Consider the following 17894-nt stretch of genomic DNA (forward strand, 5'->3'; position numbering starts at 1 on the left):
GGCCCATCTCCCATTGTATTCGGCATTTCTCTCTTTTAGATAAACCCCGGCAGTCATTGTAAGACTCGGGGCGATCTACCTCACTGCCTCTATGAACGGACGGACTAGGGAGTATTGCAAGATCTTGTTGGTACTAAACGCACTCCTTTTGAGTTGTGATTGGAAAATGTTTCTAAACGCATGCCACACACCTAGGCTGTTTTAGAAAGAGAAAGCCGAGTCCATAGTATGTGTCCCCATATAGGAACTATCCGAGGCCAAGGTTTGTGGAATGTTGTAGTAATAGAACCAACATGATCTGAATCCTCGGAATGGTGCAAAGTTCACATAAAGCGTGTATCTTCAATGTTTCGTAGAGAACCAGGACACAGGATAAAGCTTTCCGGCGCCAAAAGATCCAATGGTTGATGCGCATAGGTCGAAGTGGAAGCCAGAATTAAATCTGCTGTTAGCAGAGGACCATTGCAATTGGCGCATTTTGAACGAGCTCTTCCAGGAGCTAAAACGACTCCGAATCTCGGTCCTGAGGTCCAGGAGGGGCTTGGGAGATTCAGAATGCCACTGAGCCTTTGCGAGGACGTTTTGATTTAGCCTACAAGAGGCTCTGGGGAGACTATTTAACCAATTTCCGATAAGTGACTTGGGCCGTCTGGAAGGCTTTAACATCGGACAATTGGCTTGTCCAAGTTGCCTAGGGCTTTTTTGAAGAGCGAGAGCGTCTAATGCATTTCGAGAAGTCAAGAAGCCCGCGAGTAACGTAAACACCCAATCAAATGCAGGGCAGTCGAGCGGCCACGTGTCGTAATTCGAAGATAGAGTGATCGTGATAGAGATGGTGATGGTGGTGTTGTTGGTGTTTCTAGACATCGTAATATCAATTAAACCCAATTAGTACATGATTGGAGCTGGGCTGGTCGTACCTGCAGCCAGCTGCTAGCAGCTGCATACTGTCTCTGTGAATGGCCCCACATTGATTGTAACTCACCGCCTTTTGCCGACGGCAGAAAAAAAAAAGTTGGGAGTTATGAAGCCGTCCTTGATTTTGGCGAAGCTTTGCATCACTAGGCAAGCGAACAAAACGCCACAGTCACATATACGCTAATAGAAAGCTCTTCATTACTCAGGGCTCATTTCCCAGTCCTTTCTAGCTGCCTCCTTCTCTTTTTCTTTTACTTCCCGTCTTGATACCCAATTTGCGCGACCTCCAGTCCTCCCCGTCCACCATGGGCTCTACAAAGGCGACCGAGTCTGTCGCTTCGAAGAAAAAGACTCTGTTCGACGATAACTCGGACAGTGAGGTTGAAGGAGGGGCAAAGATCAAGATCAATACCGAGTTTGCCAAGAGGTTTGAACACAACAAAAGACGAGAAGAAAAGCAAAAGCGTGAGTCTCTCTTCATGCCCATCCCTGTTTCTCTGTTTCTGCCTCCCAAACTAACACTACAGCTCTCTAGTTGAGGAAAAGTTCAAGCGCGAAGGTCGCTCCCTCAATAGTGACTCTGATTCTGGCTCCGAGTCCTCTTCTGGCGAAACCGAAGACGAAGATGGCTTCCTAGCCACTGAAGCTCTCGACGCTGAAATCTCTGCCACTCTCAACGCCATCCGCAAGAAAGACCCCCGCATCTACGACAAGAGCGCTACCTTCTACACAGCCAAATCTACTGCCGACGCCGATGCTGATGCCTCCAAATCTTCTAAGGAAAAGCCACTATACCTTAAAGACTACCACCGCGAGCAGTACCTCAAGGGTGCCATCGAAGCGCCCGATCACGACGAGGATGAAGATGTGCCTATGACTTACACCCAAGAGCAAGACGCCCTGAAAAAGTCTCTTGTTTCTTCAATCCATGCCGCTGCCACGACCAACGACTCCAATTCTGACTCTGAGAATGATGGTTCGAGTGCCTTCCTCAAGCGCAAGACCTCTAAACAAGCAGAACTTTCGCATGACGGCATCCACCCTGAGCGCAAAGTCGACACCAACAAGACGCTGACAGAGAATGACGTCGCCAACGCTGACAAGAACCCTGAGTTGTTCCTGTCCAACTTCATGTCATCACGTGCCTGGGTGCCACCAGATGGCTCGAACTGGCAGGCCTTTGGGTCTGAGGACGAAGATTCCGATGTTGACCGAGCCGAAGCCATTGAGCACGCTTACAACATGCGTTTCGAGGATCCGGAAAAGAGCAACGAGGTGTTGACCACATACGCCCGTGATCTGACTAACGCGCGTTCAGTTCGTCGCGAGGAGCTCAAGGGCCGCAAGCGTCAGCGTGAGCTAGAGCGTGAGCGCAAAGCAGCCGAAAAACAGCAGCGTCGCGACGAAAAGGCTCGCTTCAAGAAGCTCAAGCTTGATGAAATGCAAACCAAATTGGACCAGATCCGCAAGACGGCTGGTGCCTGGGGCAAGCAACTGACCGAGGACGAACTGCTCAAGTTCCTCAACGACACGTGGGAGAACGATAAGTGGGAGGACGAGATGAGAAAACGCTTTGGCGAGGACTACTACGAACAGCAGGATGCCGGCTTTGGCTCAAATGGTGAAGACAGTGAGGATGAAGAAGTTGAAGAGGACGGTAAAATGGTGAAGAAGCCCAAGAAGCCGACTTGGGATGACGACATCGACATCTCCAAGATTGTTGGCGAGGTTGATGACGACGAGAACGGCGCACGAGAATTCACTGTTGCTGATCTAGAAGACAGTGGCGATGAGGGGCAAGCTGAAGCTGAAGCAGAGGATGAAGATGATGTTGAGGACGGAGATGAGAGTGAGGAATCACGCCCCTCCAAGAAGCGCAAGACCTCCAAAGACCACAAAAAAGACCGTCTAGCCGCTAAAAAGGCCGCCAAGACTGAACGCAGCAAGCTCTCAGCCATCGTTGACCTGCACATGGACCTAGAAGACCCTGATACACTAGCGCTGCCGACACGGCGCAAGAAGACACGCGCAGGCCCAGCCTTCCGGTACCGCGAAACATCGCCCAACTCCTTTGGTCTGACCCCGCGCGATGTGCTGCTAGCGCCGTCTGACACAGCGCTGAAGAAGTTCGCCAGCATCAAGAAGTATGCCGAGTGGCGGCTGCCCGAGCAGAAGCAAGAGGACACACGACGGCTTGGCAAGAAGGCCCGCTTGCGCAAGTGGCGCCGCGAGGTCTTTGGCAAGGACTTTGAAAAAACCGGTCCTACTTATGGTTTCAAAGAACTATTCAAGGCCGAGGAGGAGAAGGAGAAGGAGAAACAGGCATGGCGGGGTGCAGATGCTAGCGATGATGACGTCAAAGTGCGCAAGGCCGACACCGAAGAGAGTGGCAAGAAAAAGAAGAGACGGTCAAAGAAGAAGAGCGGTAAGGCGACAGCCGAAACATGAGGCTGTGACATGCCAGAGAAGAGTGTTTACCGTAATGTCATCATATCTATGGTTTTTAATTTCCTTTGTTCTCTTATCCATGTATCCTACTGTTTTCTTTGAGCTTAATCTTGCACTTGCTGAGTTGGCTAAGGGAAGCTCTATTCATATTAGACGTTGAACAATATCTGCGCGGTGATTTATTCTTTTTGTCTTGTGAGATCATAATATACATACTGTTTGTTGTATTCAAATCACATCTTTTCTTGATATAAACTCGATATGAACAAACCCGCAACATGGTCATGACGACTAGGGTAATAGAAAAAAAAAGAAAGAAAAAAACAACTAAAAAGACCTAAAAAGACCTAAAAAGACCTAAAAACCAAAACTCCACGGGTATCATTGATCAAAATAAAAATGCTGAGCGCCAGCTTCAACTCATAGGACCATCCAGACGCCGAAGAGCCCGCAAGCCGCGACAAGGTCCCCCTATGGATTCTCTTCGTTCGCAGCATTGCAGCCTAGACCATCCAAGCCGTCGGTATGGCTACTCATATTGCCAGCCAGAATGCCGCCAAATGACTCTAGCCCAGTAATGCTCAAGCCCATATCCTGCGTAAGTTCAGGCGGTTCGGTATTGAATGGCATAAACCAGGCCGAGGACGCTCCAGGGCCAAAATTCATGCCGACCGAGCCCCATGTCATATCAGCAACAGCGCCGTTGCTGCTGCTAACTGCTGTAGGCTGGCCTCGCGGCACAGCCACGTCGAATTCTGTCATACTGTTTGTCCCAGTTTGGGGCGCCATGGAATTGCTCTGTCCCATGTTGGTGACTCTATTAAGATCAGCATCCCATGTATTTTCGCCCGTATTGACGTTGTTTACGGTACCAATAATGCTCTTGGAGGCTTCTCCCATGCCTAGGTCCGTAGAATATGCATCGAGCACGATCTGACGATCAAGAGGCTGGATGATGTTGGCTGATCGTGAAAGTGACATGGAGAAAATATCAGGAGAGAAAATAGCCGAGTTTGAATTACTGTGACCAAACTGCTGGCCTTTGGCTGTCTGGAGATCAAGTGGTGACATGAAATTGCCCGAGCTGTCCATAGAAGTTGCACTCATAGGAGGGTCTCTGGTGGTGTTGCTTGTCTGAATCAGAGGTAAGAATCTAGATGGGTTCTGGAGTCGGGCGTTTATGTTTGCGTCCGCTGCGGCTGGCGCTGGTGCTGGCTGTGCGATATTGAAGGCTGGTGCCGATATGGCATTGAAATGCTCCATCTGTTGACCTTCTGTGACCATAATTGGTGTAGCCTGGCTTCCTTTGCGGTTACCTGCCTTGCGCTTAGCCGGATGCTGGCTACTATCTACTGATTGCGGCGGTGTCAGTGTAGTGAAGAACTCTTCAACCGTATGAAGATCGGGCTTCTGCTCAAGCACAGCATCATCGCTCCTTTGCTTAGACTTGGCAGTTAAATCCCCAAATTCTGTGTTCGCCACTCCGTGTGGATACTGATCAAACCAGTCGCCATACTGAAAAATGGGAGACGCAGGAGTTCGTTCTGTCAGGAGACCCTTGGCCTTTGTATCAGAGTATGACCGGTATTGTTCTTTGAGGTTTTCAGACATCCAGTGAAGCATCCCCCAATACCGCTTCATTCGGGACAGATACTTAACATTAGTAGCTAGATTTTTCTTAGACGAAGCTTCAAGCTCATAGTTGCCAGAGAATATGCCAAGAATGTGAATTGTGCTAGACGAGAAGGCACAGTATCCCGCAAAAGGGGCCGATACAAAGTGAGAATCAGCATCCTTGAGTAACTGCGAGATATGGCTAGCCGCAACAAAGGCCTTTTCGCCAACTCTGGTCACAAAGGATCGCGGAGTTTGTGCTGCTGCCTCTGGGCTGGGCGGCTTGCCAAGAAGAATCCGACTGAGAAAGAGTATGTTTTGTTGGATGGCTATGTGCATAAAGATGAACTGGTTGGCCATGTTTTCGCTTCGGTGCAACTGTATGTTCTCTGGGGAATAGCGCAGCGATTCTGGAAGATTGGCTAGGATATCCTCGGCTTCTTTCGAAAGCCCAGCATAGCCAGAATCGGGACTAAAGATAGGGTGAATGTCCTCAGCTTTGCCGCCCAGATTAACGTATGTTATAATGCGCCCCCAGAGCGCAATGACTCGAACAGTGTATGCAGAAACGCCCATGTTTACACTGGTATCACCGTCGCTCACTGCTGAAGGACTAGGAATATCACCCTTGAGAGTCTGGGTAGAGGCGGGAACGTCCAGCTGAAAGCAACGCTCCTTGACTGGCAGAGGGATCTTTATTGATTCTTCACGGATGAACATTGGCCGGTCGGTTCCCGAAGAATTGAATCTATCCATGAGGAAGCATGCCCACATAGTTCTTCTTCGGATCTCACGGTCAATAAAGCTAAGCTGCGGCTTGTCCCCATTTGGGTCATGGTCTAGATCGCGATGAAGCTGCAATGCATAAGCCATGCGCATAGCCTGACCTCCAAGAGCCCAACTGCGTCCGCCGTGACACGTGCCAAACTCGTGCAGGCCAAGAAGAATTAGGCAGATAAGGGTCGTAATGTTGGGCCACTCGTATCGCTTGGTGACAATGTCGCGCGCGACCATGGCCCATTCCTCGCCTCGCAGAAAGTTTGGCGATGTGTTGAGCTTTGGGTGTGTCGAAAATCTTGCCGAAATAGCACAGACCGATAATATGAGTACTGGCGGAAGAGTGCCGGTCCTGTAATAGGAAATGAATAAGCTGTCAGTTACTTGTACAAGACGGATAGATGCCTTGTGACACACAAGCTATGCAAGCTATGAGACATTGTATGCCGCAGGAATTGCATCCTTTATACCTTGGCACATAGAGCGGGCGTAAGGGGAAGTCTAACAAACCTTAGTTTGCGCATGTAGCTGGGCTTGTGTAAAAGATAATAAGCCTGTCCGTATACATGGTCGAAGTAAATCTCTGCCAAATGCTCTTGGATGTCGGCTGAAGGAAGCGCTTCGCGTCCTTGCGCAAACAGTGTATCGTTTTCGCTGTCCTGCAGAGGGTGTGCAGGGGGGCGCGATATTGAGGAGTTAATGCTGGATTTTGAGGGGGCATAAGCCCATGAGTCGAGGTCATGGCCAAAAGCCTCGTCGGCCGGCCGCTTCTTGGAGTTCTGAGATGTTGTTGCCGACGCTCCTTTTGCGGAGGTATTAGAGCCTGGGATAGAAGGCTTGACAGTAGCTCTTGCCACCGATTGCGCCGGATTGCAGTCGTCTGACTTTGGTACAGCCTTAATGATGCGTTCCTCCATGCGCTTAAGTCTTTTATCCAGCATGGCCATATAATCGGTACGAGGAGCAGCCTTGCGAGTGGTGACTTTATACACACATGGAATTCGGGACCGTAGGCAATGCTTGCAAGCAGGCTTTTCGCCAGAGCAGCGGATTTTCTTGCGCCGACATGCGATGCAGGCTAGAGGAAGACGCTTGCGCTCCTTGCCGGCTTTAGTTTTGAGCTCGCTCCATGCGGGCGCCGGATCTTTATCTTCTTTTTGCTTGGGGGCAGTCGACGCTTTTTTTGTGCTTTCGGGACTTGTAGCTGTTACTGAGAGTCCGAATTCGTCCGCAACAGCTTCTTCCAGAGGATGTGTATTCGGCGATGGGCATGGATTTTCTAGAGCCTGACTGCTCCGAGGTGGGTCTGAGGTAGCCACGACGGGTGTTTGTCGGTGTATTCCTTGGCTAGACCCCTCTGCAGCGGTTCCAGAAACAGGGCCAGAGTTATCGGCATGGTCTAATCCAGAGTTTATGGTGTCGCATTGGTCATATTCGATCGTGAAGTCAGTCGTGGAGGACGTTGAATTCGAATTTGAAGCTACGTTCTGCATATGGCCTGCATAGTCCAAAGAGTCTACAGGCGGCTGGCTGAGAACATAAGCTGCAACAGCCGCCACTTCGGTATTAATATCGGTAAAAGCCTTGTGGGAGTCTAGGTCGGGTGATTCTGGCGACATGGTGGCCAAGGAAAAAGATGATGCCTTAGAGACAAGACAAAGCGATGATAGTTACGGCTGTTGCTTATGCTGTTGTTTCGGATCTGTGCCGGTCTTGCCCTCTGACGGGGCCAATATGTGGTTTCGGAGGAAGCCTGTTGCGAAGAGAAAGCACTCAGGTGTAGAGGGCCAAAGACATCTCAGGCTAATAGGAAGAACGCAATCAAGCTATGTAAGGGAGCGAGCGACCAACCTTGATTCACGGCTAACTACGCTGACGATGTCGGGCAGAGTATGTAAAGAGGCGATGATAAAAGATGAGATCAACGTGATGGAAAAGAAGAGATGAATATGGCGATTGACAATGACGATGATGGTACTATTGTTGCTATGCATGAATATAGGAGAGCCTCCCTATACAAGGCTAGAAATTAGATGCACGCAGGGAGATGACACACACTAACAGCTTCGTGCAGACAGACGATCAGTGGCAATGGCATGAATGAGAAAAATAAAAAAGGCTGAAACAAAAGGTATGGTGTTTGGTCGCTTGTTTGACCCGTCAGTGTGAAGAGGCCTTACTTGACAAATGCTCAGGACAGTCAATGCAAGATTTAAGAGAGAAGAGAACCGAAAGGTGAGCGGCTGTTTGTGGAGAAAACAGCAATATTACCATAATGAGAGGTACTAGCAAAGCACGGCCAAAATACACGGAGCAACAGTACTAGAGTGCACAGACAAAAAAGTATTCAGCAGGTAGCAATCAAGTAGTAGCACTACAGCAGTGATAAGGGCTTATAGCAGGGTGCACTGTACAGGAGGATAGCAGTACAGAGTGCGCTTTCTAGGGCCAAGTAAAACAAAAACTAGCCCCTCCTTGGGGTAAAGCGACTAAATGATCTAAAAGGAAAGGGGGCAATGGAAAAGGTTAGGGTTAGTCACTTGGCTGCCAATAGAATTCAAGTTTCTTTATTTCTCTTTTATTTTTTTGTTCCCTACGTTGATGGAGATACCCAGCTTTCTTTTTTGATTCTCCAACAAGGCAAGGCCGCCTGTCCGCCGTAGGAAATTATAACACTGCGCTTGTTATTGGACCTAGCCTAGTGTTTCATCGCTTAGTATAGCCGCTTATTAATTGGTCTGGAAGTTTAAAAGCACATGGGCACGTGAATCCGGAAAACGCTGCTGTGTAACAGTCTAAATAATCCTCAATTGTTTTGTGCTATATACAAAACTGTAAAGCCAGTATACAGGCCCTAACGTATATCTTTGTCGTTGCATCTTAAGCTAGAAGCCCACGAGCAAGATAATGGATCCTCTGTAAACTTCAGTAGCCTCTATGTGTTTGCTATACTATTCCTTTGCAATGTACACGGGAATCCCATACACTACTACCGCCGCTGCTGTCAAGTACCGGAATGTACATGCGCTACGTGCAGTCATCACAGCCTCCACCAGCGACATTTCGCCGTCAACGAGTCCCCTGTCTCTGTACTGCCTGCGGGGGCTCTTTGCGTGCGAATCGTAGAAAAACCCTTCATCAAACGTTCCATGCGGCAAGAGCCCCCAGTTTTGCATCAGTGCTGCTGCATAGCGATCGATCTCGCGGTCTGTGACATCCCAGAGCATGCCCACTACTGCGGGGCAACCAGCTAGTAGATAATTGCGAGGTGTTCCATAGTGCTCAAAGGCTCCGGCTGGTGTGAGCCGCGCTGATGAACAGCCAATAAGCAGCGCCGTAGAACGCAGCTTGTCCATTTTGCGCACCGTCTTACTACGGATGTACTGGGCGCCGGAGCCGTGACCCATGTATACTAGAATGTCACTATTTGCGAGTGCGTTTTCAAATGTACTCTCTGTTGGAGTGGTTGTGACAATTCTGGACCATGATGAAGGTAATGCCTGTATTGCATCCTCGAAGCGTGCCTGTGTGTTGGTCAGGTCACCGCCAGGGTTGAGCATCCACGTGCCACTGCTGCGTTGCACGTGGTGACCGGCGGGGCGCGTTTTAGCGTTACGGCTTCCGTGAACCTCGCTCTCGCTGTCACTGGATACAGCGGTATGAGGGGTAATGTGAGATGTTGAACGCTGCTCGAGAATGGCATGTCGGAGATAGTCGAGGCTTGGAACTCGAGAGACAGCTTGGTTTTCCATGCATGGAAGAGACTCCCATGGAAAGGGGATCAGGTCTTTGTCGACAACAAGAATTGTGTGCGAGCTTTTTGGGATATCTAATCGCTTTTGCGTTGCAACTGCGTGATGGTAAGACTTGAGCGCATCCATAGTGTCAATGATCATGGCATCAAAATCAATCTCATCGTATGCGTTGCGTTCGCCGTGGAACTGAAGAATATCAACCACAAAGTATAGCAGGTCAGTAAGTGCTTCGTCAATGTCGTAAAGCTGAGATTCTGAGTTTGAATGATCTGCCGGGTCGCCCAGACCAACAAACAAGTCTAGGATGCGCGGATCCAATGTGATTTTGCTAGGCGCCTTGCGGCCACGAATGCGTCTCCTTGATGGCAAGTGCTTGTCTAGCGTGTCTTGGAAGCTCTGCTGGAACTTGGCGAGTAAATCGGTACGTCTACGATGCTGCGAGAATATGCCACGGAAACCTCCCAGCCATAGATGCTCAATGTTGGCTAGTAATGACTCAAGCCGTTCGTCAATTTCCTCCCGTTGCCTACGCCATTCCGCTCTTGACTCTTTATCAACCATCTTCTTGGCACTATGGCACGATTCGTTGCTTTGTGAAACAATCTCCAATAGCTCAGCATGACCTTGTGAAAAGTTGAAAACGTCGACGTCCATCTCGCGTGATGTGGCCCGCTCAAGAGGGAGTCGAAGCATGAAAGGTGTATGACCAGCCTGGAGTTTGGTGATGCACAGGTCACTTTTGTTCTCACTAAGCGCGAGTGAAATGGCACTCCACTCTGGCGGTAGAATATCAACGTAATCCTGCTGGAATCGTGCAATGTCGCCGTAGCCTTCGACCGCCTTATTCTGCTGCGAGGTGGAGTCTTCCAGCACAGGAGGCCATTCCGTCAAAAGTGAAAACGAGCATGTTGAGGCTTCTCGTTCACGCTTCCAAACCACATTCCGTGCGTACTCTACGGTCGATGAGGCATATGAAGGGTGGGCTACCACATTGCTGTCAGCCGTAGTGGCAGATAGGAAAATCAGCGTCGTTTGTAGCAGAGAGGAAACTCGGTATACGAGCCCAGCGTCTCCGCAAACAGCAGCCACAGAGTTGGCCTTAACTAATAGCTGCTGAGCTTCACGTAGGTCATCTGTAAACGAGGGGCCTGTTGTCGCAAATCTTTTGCCTCTGCCCTGCCTGGCTACATGATCCTTCGTTTCACTTGCCTCTTTCGCCCCGGACTTTGGCTTTTCGCCGGGCTCCATATCAACGCTGCCGTTATCAGCTGCAACCTTGGTGTTGGCATTGCACACAGCTGGAAACGACAAGGTTGAGTCTTGAACAACGGAAAACACAGGATCTCGAATCATTTTTTCAAGGGCTCTTCCCACAAGACACATGGCACATGCAACATCTCTCTCCATTGATGAGGTAGCCTCCAACATGACTTGGCCGGCTTCCTGCAAAATTTCGTAGGCTCCAACATAGTCTTTTTGGTTGATAAGGGCCAGGCCTTGAGATAGTATGAGCGAAGTCTTGGTCTTGAGCATGTGAGACACAAGCGGTGAAGAAGGTCGTGCGATTTGGGCATCTTGAGTGGCTTCAGTAATGGGCTTTTTAGTAGGAGCGGTATCGGCGCGGCCTCTACGTGTAGCCGTCGTGGTGGGCTTTTTAGAAACTGTAGATCTAGTCCTAGCATGGGAAGAAGCTGCTGTAGACGTGCTAGTGATGGTCTTTGCTCGCGTTGATCTTGTTGAAGCTGCTACTGTAGTGGATCGTGTCCTCGTGCTTATTTTTTTGTCGCTCTTTGGGGGTTCTTTGATCTCCAGCTCTTGCATCCGGCCAGCTAATTCCGTCTCTGCAGACTCGCCCTCGCCGAGCACACCGATGGAACTCATGTGCGCATTCGCTAGCTCTAGCATTGCCACTTCATCCTCAGCGTAGTTCATGCTTCGGAAAATGCTTGCTAGCTGACATGCTAGCGACACGGAGTTAACACAAGGTTCCACTGAGCCTAGATAGCTCTTGACTATAGTAATGTAATTTTCGGCATCTGCTAGGTTGTCGCCTTTTACCAAGATAGAGGCTGCCCAGCAAGCTGCCTGAGCTTGGTAACGAAGAGAGCCAGTACTGCTAGCAACACGATATGCCTGCTCTGCATAGTACTGTGTGTCGGCAAAAGACCCAAGGTACATGTATACTGCGGAGGCTCTCTGCAGGTATCGCATCATTGGGGAGGTTAGGCCCCAGAACTCGGCACCATGGCCTTGGACACGGGAGCCCAGCTCGTCGGTACTATTACTACTATCGGGTGTAGGAGAAGACGATACATCTTCTGTCTTGAACTGTTCGAATCGAGACCACAGTTGATATATTATCTTAACTGAAGTGCGAGCATATTCAAGAGCCTGAGCTGAGTCTCCGCGGTTGAGTGCAAGAACAGAGTATAAGTGGCTGGCTTCTGACGTGAACTTGACGCGTGTCGTGGTGGAGATGCACGATTTGTTTGCTTCGAAAATGCGGCGTGCTTCGTCTAGATTGATTTGTCTAGATATCAGAATGTAGGTTAGTTTTAATTCTTTAGGTTAATACGCAGGAGCATACTTACGCTTGCTCAAGATCCCCACGCTGCATATCGTAGTTAGCCGATGCTAAGTAGTATGCTACATGCCCATCTTTGGGGCCGCCTTCATCTTCATCCAACTGGCTTTCTTTACGCGAGAAGATGGAAGCAGCCTTGGCATGGTCTCCAACATCTAGGAAGTGTGTACCAAGCATGCTCTCGTAGAGCAAGACATTCCCAGGGCTTGAAGCCATAGAAATGCAAATATCCCGTGACAGTTCAAGCACATGGGCTAGAATCTCACTCTCGCCTTTCATTGTGGCGTATTCGCGTATGGCGCCAAGATGGCGGAGCAAAGTTTCTGGGTTTGACATGACGTCCTCCAACGAGCCGCTTTGTGACATGGCTGATGAAACAGCTGCTCGCCAGCCTCGAATGGCCTCAGAGAAGTTTTCTAATTTTGCTTCTGGACTACGCAGCATCTCAATCGACTTGTAGTATGCCCAGGTTTCATCGAAGTAGGGTGACAATTTATCGTCTTGGCCATAGCCTTTGGAATCAAGCTGTTGTTTGGCCTCAAGGACCTGGGCTGAGATATCAGTGCAGTCCTCGCCATGGGCAAATACACGTTCGTAAAGAAAGACTAGCGAGCGCAGGTGGCGAAAGTGGCAGTTTGCATTTTGATAGATTTGGGCAAGCTTATCGGCGCTTTCTTGGATCATGGCCCAACTGTTTTTCATCGTTCCTGAGCTTATATGCAAGCGATGTTCGAGTAAAGCAGCTTGTTCTAAGACAGGGAGATCATCGATCCATGAATCATCAGTGTTCCCAAGCCTTGCGAGGGCTATCAAGGTACGGGACAGAATTATTATGTCGCCGTGTTTATTCCATGCAACGGAGGGAGACTTGGCTTCAAGTAAAAGAGCCACATCGGCGAGGACGCCGGCTTCAGCAAGATTGTGGCACAGCTTACTTAGAATGGACCGAGCCTCGGATGCATGCCCAAAATGCTTGTAGGATTCAGCAAGCTTTTCCAGCTTTGCTGTGTACTTGGCTTTTTCCTTCTCATTAGCCGGTCTTCCATTCATGGCCTCGATTGATCTTCTAAGCGCTTTAAGGCCATTAGCCTGCTCTGTCTTGTCCTTGACACCGCGTGTTTTTGACGCGTATAGGAAATAAAGACCGGAAATCTTGATGTACTGATTTGACATTATGCCTTCATTCTGTGCCTGCGAAGGAAAGTCGCCCATGCGCTGGAGAAAGTCAAGACAATACTGCAGCGTCGAGTTAAGTGCCGACCATTCCTGAGTTCCTGCATCTAGTCGTCTCTTCAATATCATAATACATCCGTCAACAATAGAGTCTGCATGACCCACGAGTAGCTGCCGCCGTTGTTCAAAGCGTAGGGTGTCTTTTGGTTGCGCATCTTCACCCGGGGGCTTTCCAAGCCAGCGAGCTGAAAAGCGAGGGAACTGTAAACATAGAGCCTCAAGGTTGTCGATAAGAATAGTATTGCTTGGCTGGCGCGTGGTTGATAAGTAACGAAGGGCTCGTCGCCGCAGCGTGTTAAGATCTAGAGTTAGTTGCTCGAGCTCGCTCATCTCGCCCTTGACAGTGCCTTCCAGGCCAGACACAACGGCTGTGGAAATTTCAACGGCTTTGGGGCTTACCGCTGAGTTTTTGAGCATGACGGCGAGTAGCTGGGCTGAGACTGAGGTGTACCGGATGGAGTTAATATCTGGTGTCATAAGGTCATGGACACTTTGAATCCATTTTGTTGACTCGGAAATGTGACCTGCAGTTGCAGCAAGAGAGCCAAGTGTGAGGTGCATAGACATGATGCATGGGTCCTCTGGCCCAGGCCATTTGCCCATCTTGGGTTCTAACTCAGTTTGAAACATTTTGTAGTAGCTCGACGCCGCATTATAAGCGCCTTCCTCAAGCTCTCCTCTTCTTTTCAGGGCAGAAAAGACCTTACTCAAGGGAACAATGATCTTGGGATAGTAGTCGGCCGACTGCTCTTGATATTGTATCACTAGATGTGCTGAGAGAAGACCTATGCATTGCAGTTCGAAAGCCTTAGTTGGATGTGGATATTTTAGATGATCCAAAGCTTCGGCATCGTCTTTAGAAGACCAACTTGGTGACAGCGCAAGGATCGTCTTGGTTATCGTTTCAAGTTGGCGAATGTACTTGGAAGCCATCGCAGGGCTTGTCATAATCAAGCTCGCTGCTGTTTGGGTTGGCGACCCCGGTTCTTGAAACTTCAATGTTGGTATGGCTGCTTCGACCAGCTTTGGTTTCTTGCTCATTGTTAAAAGCCGTAGTGCATGCAACTGCGCCATGGCTACTAAAGGCTTAATAGTCACCGGAATTTCGCAGCCATTAAACGCCACAATATCTACCGCACTAGCGTCCTTGGCCAATGGCTTCATGACGGTCTTTGTTGTCTTGGCGAGAATCATATCCACCCGCCGCCTGAATGCGCGCAAATCAACAAGTGCCTCATTGTATAGGCCTAGGGCTAGCAGACGCCCAACGAAAGTCAAGGCCGCAGTTTCAATTCCTGGGTCACCAGCCGGCCTTGAGGCAAGAAGTATGCCAAGCGCAACTCGTGCGCATTCGACTACGCACATACAGCCAGACTGTGGGGTCGTAGGGGGAGACTTGGTCGGCTTGTTGTCTATGACTGAGCCGATAGTGGTGGCTACACGATTAAGGGCTCGGGGGCGACGTGGAGAAAGCGGTGCCTGGGCAGATGCTGGTCGTGGTGGCTGATTCTCTTTGAGTTTTTCTCTGGACAAAGAAACATCGGGGGAGTCAGCCGGAGTCGGTGAAGGCGGAGAGGCAGTTTTGAGAGCATTGAGGGTTGCGTTAGTTATTTGTGTGGCAAAGCGTTCGCGCTCGCTTTGCAGCAAAACATGGGTGTTAGTGCTAGTGGCAGGTTTCAATCGGGAGGTGGTAGTAGCTGATTTGTCGGAGCGTGTTGTCCGGGAAGGAGGTTTTGTAGCTGGAGAATCGTCGGGTCGGAGAAGGCTATTAAGTAGGCGGAGAGTTGCTGGGGAGCAGTTTGCGGCAGACGATAGATCTGTGATCACAGACTCCATCTGCTCAGCCTTGGAAGAGGAAGTGGCGGTCATAATGTCTTCGTTTGCGGTGGTCACCGTATATAGCGGATGATTAAAAGGATAAAGCGGACGCTTCGAGATGGAAGAAAAAAACAACAAAGAACAGTTTATAAAAAAGTCTCAAGTAACAAACGAGGGTATCAAATATTAACACCATACACCAAGTATTAGATGTGCACACCAAAGCCGACCTTTCACTTGACGCAAGGTTTGTCAGACTTGTCATTTGGTGATGTATGTGTGTATATATTGCAAGTTGAGTGAGGATTGCCATTGGAGGTTTTCCGGCTGAAGTTCGGCTGTTGTCAAGGGCAACTGCTCAAATGAGGAGCTCCACCAAAAAAATCATCGCCACGGCTATTTTCCGCTGCAACTTTATGTTAAGGTCTAGGGCCTAATGAATACTTGCATGCTGTGACTATTGCTGGTTTGTACTGAAGAATTATAATAAGCCTTTACACTATGCCTAAATTTTCTCCTGTTAAGCTAAGTCCCCTGGCTTTGGCCGCCTTCCCAAGGGCAAGTATCGGCTTTGTGCCGATGGCTGGACTACAGCATATCCGCATGGCTAGTGACGCTAGCCGACTACCATCTATCGCTCAGCCATCTCTATGGCTTTCGATGTTGCCCAAATCCTTGCGCCAGCGACGCGGCCTGAAAAAGCGCAACCAAAAGAGCATAATGGAGCGCATGTCAGCCAACCCAGCAACGTTCTTCATGGCTATGTTCATCTTGATTGGTTCCATGTCGATCAACCTACTAGGCATGAAAAACGAGTTTGCAACTTTCACTCGGCGCACAGACACGCGCATTTGTCTGTTGAGGGAAGTCATCGAAAGACTTCAGGCTGGCGAAAAGTTCGACGTAGATCGGGCTTTGGGTGCTGGCGACGAGGATCAGGAAAGGGAGTGGGAAGACGGTGAGTTACATGCCATAGAACGTCGAAGCTACGTGCTTCTTGGAGATATGCTAACATATAAATCCAGTGGTTGGTCAATTTGTTGGTGATTTGCCATCGGCCGAAAAGTCAGATACTGAAGAGAAACACAAGACTGAGGCTGCCCCGGTATCAACAAAGCAGTCCGAGTCAGCGACGGAGACGCCATCTAGGAAAAGCAAGGGTTTATCTAGCTTCTTCTAAAGCTGTATGTCTAATATCCATGTTGGCAAAGGTGTATTACATATGATATTTTACAAAAGCAACTTACGACATCATTTCCTTAAATACTCCTACTCCCTTAGTCTGTAAACGGTTCGAAGCTGGGGTGTCGGCTGCACTTCTAGCACCAGGTGATACCTCGTCCCATAGCTTTTCTACCAGCTGTGGTAGCAGTGCGTGTGTAGGCAGTTCTACTCTGACCCCCTGGGCACCGAACTGGCCCGGCTCCAAATCTCCGTGAAAGGTTTCTTCGCCCCTAACCCCGCCAATATTTACGATGGCAATGGGCATGCCTCGCTCTTTGGCGCTTTTTGCCAACCGCCAGGCCGAATAGGTAGCTAGTGAAGTTCCTAAAACCAAAAGTTTCCCAGCTTGATCAATGTACTCTTGTGCAGTATCTTTGACATGATCCGCAATATTTTCTCCAAACTGAACTACCGCTGGCTTTAGCACACCACCAGTGCTAGTTGGTATCCACGCCCCATCGCCGTCAACTTCGACCTTGTGCTTGCGGCCCATCGCATCTTCCGTCGGGCTCACTAGACAACGCGGACATGCGGGGTACCGAAATGTCTGGTACTGCGCGCCGGGAACTTCCACGTCGCCATCAGGATTTGACCTGATCGCAGGAGCTCCCAGCTTTTCCGACTGCTTCAAAATATCAGTGCTTGAAAATGCGCCTTCGGCGATAGCCTCGCGCAAAAATTCTGCCCAGACTGGGTTCAGCCGTGCCAAGTCGTCCTGGAAGCTGTCCCGAGGAAATTCAGACTTGCACATGACGCACTTGACGGCCCGTAGGTACCCATGTAGCTCCATGGTTCGCAACTGTGGATGGGCTAACGGATGGAACGAGTCAACGTTCTGTGTAACTACGGCATTGACTAGGCCCATCTGGCCTAGATCACGCACGGCAAAGTGCCCCACGTTTGGCTCTGCATTGTGCAGTGTTGTCCAGCCAAGAAAACTACGTGCCCAGTAGCGTTTGCGTGCGGCGTGATTGGCAAGGAATTCACTGTAGTAAATAGGCCGGTAAGTTTTGTTGACCCGGTATGTGCCGTTTTCGCCACGGTAATCCGTGAGTCCCGATGCTACAGAGAGGCCAGCTCCAGATAACACTACTGTGGATTGTGGTAAGCCGTGAGGCGAGCGGGCGGTTAAGAACTCTAACAAGGCGTCTATGGCTCCAGGGATTGATGCTGCTGTTGGAGGTAGAGTTACTGGAGATGGGAACTTGTCCCGATAGGGGATGCGAATGCTAGCCGGACGCATTGTAATTTTCTTCAAGCAATTTGTATGATAATTGTAATTGAAGTTATTTCATAAAGAATCATATTTGTGCAGTCGTGGTTAGAAAAGAAGGCCGTTAATCTTGTAATGACGACACGACACTGATCAAAATTAAGATATTAGTAATCAGACGGTTGCGAAATAGCGTAATTGGTGATAAGGTATTCGAGGAGCTTCGCAGGGCCGACCATCCATACACTGGCATAATAGGAGGCTTTTTCTTTCCATTTGTTTTTACATTTACTCACCCTTCATTTGTAAC

At 49.4% G+C, this 17894-nt stretch overlaps 5 protein-coding genes across 5 annotated transcripts; 2 read left to right on the plus strand and 3 right to left on the minus strand.

The window, feature by feature from the left end:
- Positions 1-1223: 1223 nt before the first annotated feature.
- HOO65_060230 (Protein KRI1) lies at positions 1224-3366 on the plus strand (the record flags this gene model as incomplete). The annotated part of the gene is made up of 2 exons (XM_071003747.1): positions 1224-1383; positions 1454-3366. 2 exons carry the CDS (start codon positions 1224-1226, stop codon positions 3364-3366), a joined length of 2073 nt encoding a protein of 690 aa, XP_070857580.1.
- A 471-nt stretch (positions 3367-3837) lies between these two features.
- On the minus strand, positions 3838-7376 carry HOO65_060231 (putative transcriptional regulatory protein; the record flags this gene model as incomplete). Its single annotated transcript, XM_071003644.1, has 2 exons — positions 3838-6055; positions 6268-7376. 2 exons carry the CDS (start codon positions 7374-7376, stop codon positions 3838-3840), a joined length of 3327 nt encoding a protein of 1108 aa, XP_070857581.1.
- A 1332-nt stretch (positions 7377-8708) lies between these two features.
- HOO65_060232 (Cell division-associated protein bimb) lies at positions 8709-15198 on the minus strand (the record flags this gene model as incomplete). The annotated part of the gene is made up of 2 exons (XM_071003580.1): positions 8709-12042; positions 12104-15198. The coding sequence occupies 2 exons, from the start codon at positions 15196-15198 to the stop codon at positions 8709-8711; spliced, it is 6429 nt and encodes a 2142-aa protein (XP_070857582.1).
- A 450-nt stretch (positions 15199-15648) lies between these two features.
- On the plus strand, positions 15649-16327 carry HOO65_060233 (uncharacterized protein; the record flags this gene model as incomplete). Its single annotated transcript, XM_071004062.1, has 2 exons — positions 15649-16105; positions 16173-16327. The coding sequence occupies 2 exons, from the start codon at positions 15649-15651 to the stop codon at positions 16325-16327; spliced, it is 612 nt and encodes a 203-aa protein (XP_070857583.1).
- A 63-nt stretch (positions 16328-16390) lies between these two features.
- HOO65_060234 (SIR2 family histone deacetylase-like protein) lies at positions 16391-17614 on the minus strand (the record flags this gene model as incomplete). The annotated part of the gene is made up of 1 exon (XM_071001079.1): positions 16391-17614. The coding sequence occupies one exon, from the start codon at positions 17612-17614 to the stop codon at positions 16391-16393; it is 1224 nt and encodes a 407-aa protein (XP_070857584.1).
- Positions 17615-17894: the final 280 nt, after the last annotated feature.

Source organism: Ceratocystis lukuohia (assembly GCF_044167205.1).
Source record: "Ceratocystis lukuohia strain C4212 chromosome Unknown Supercontig6_pilon, whole genome shotgun sequence".
NCBI lineage: Eukaryota > Fungi > Ascomycota > Sordariomycetes > Microascales > Ceratocystidaceae > Ceratocystis > Ceratocystis lukuohia.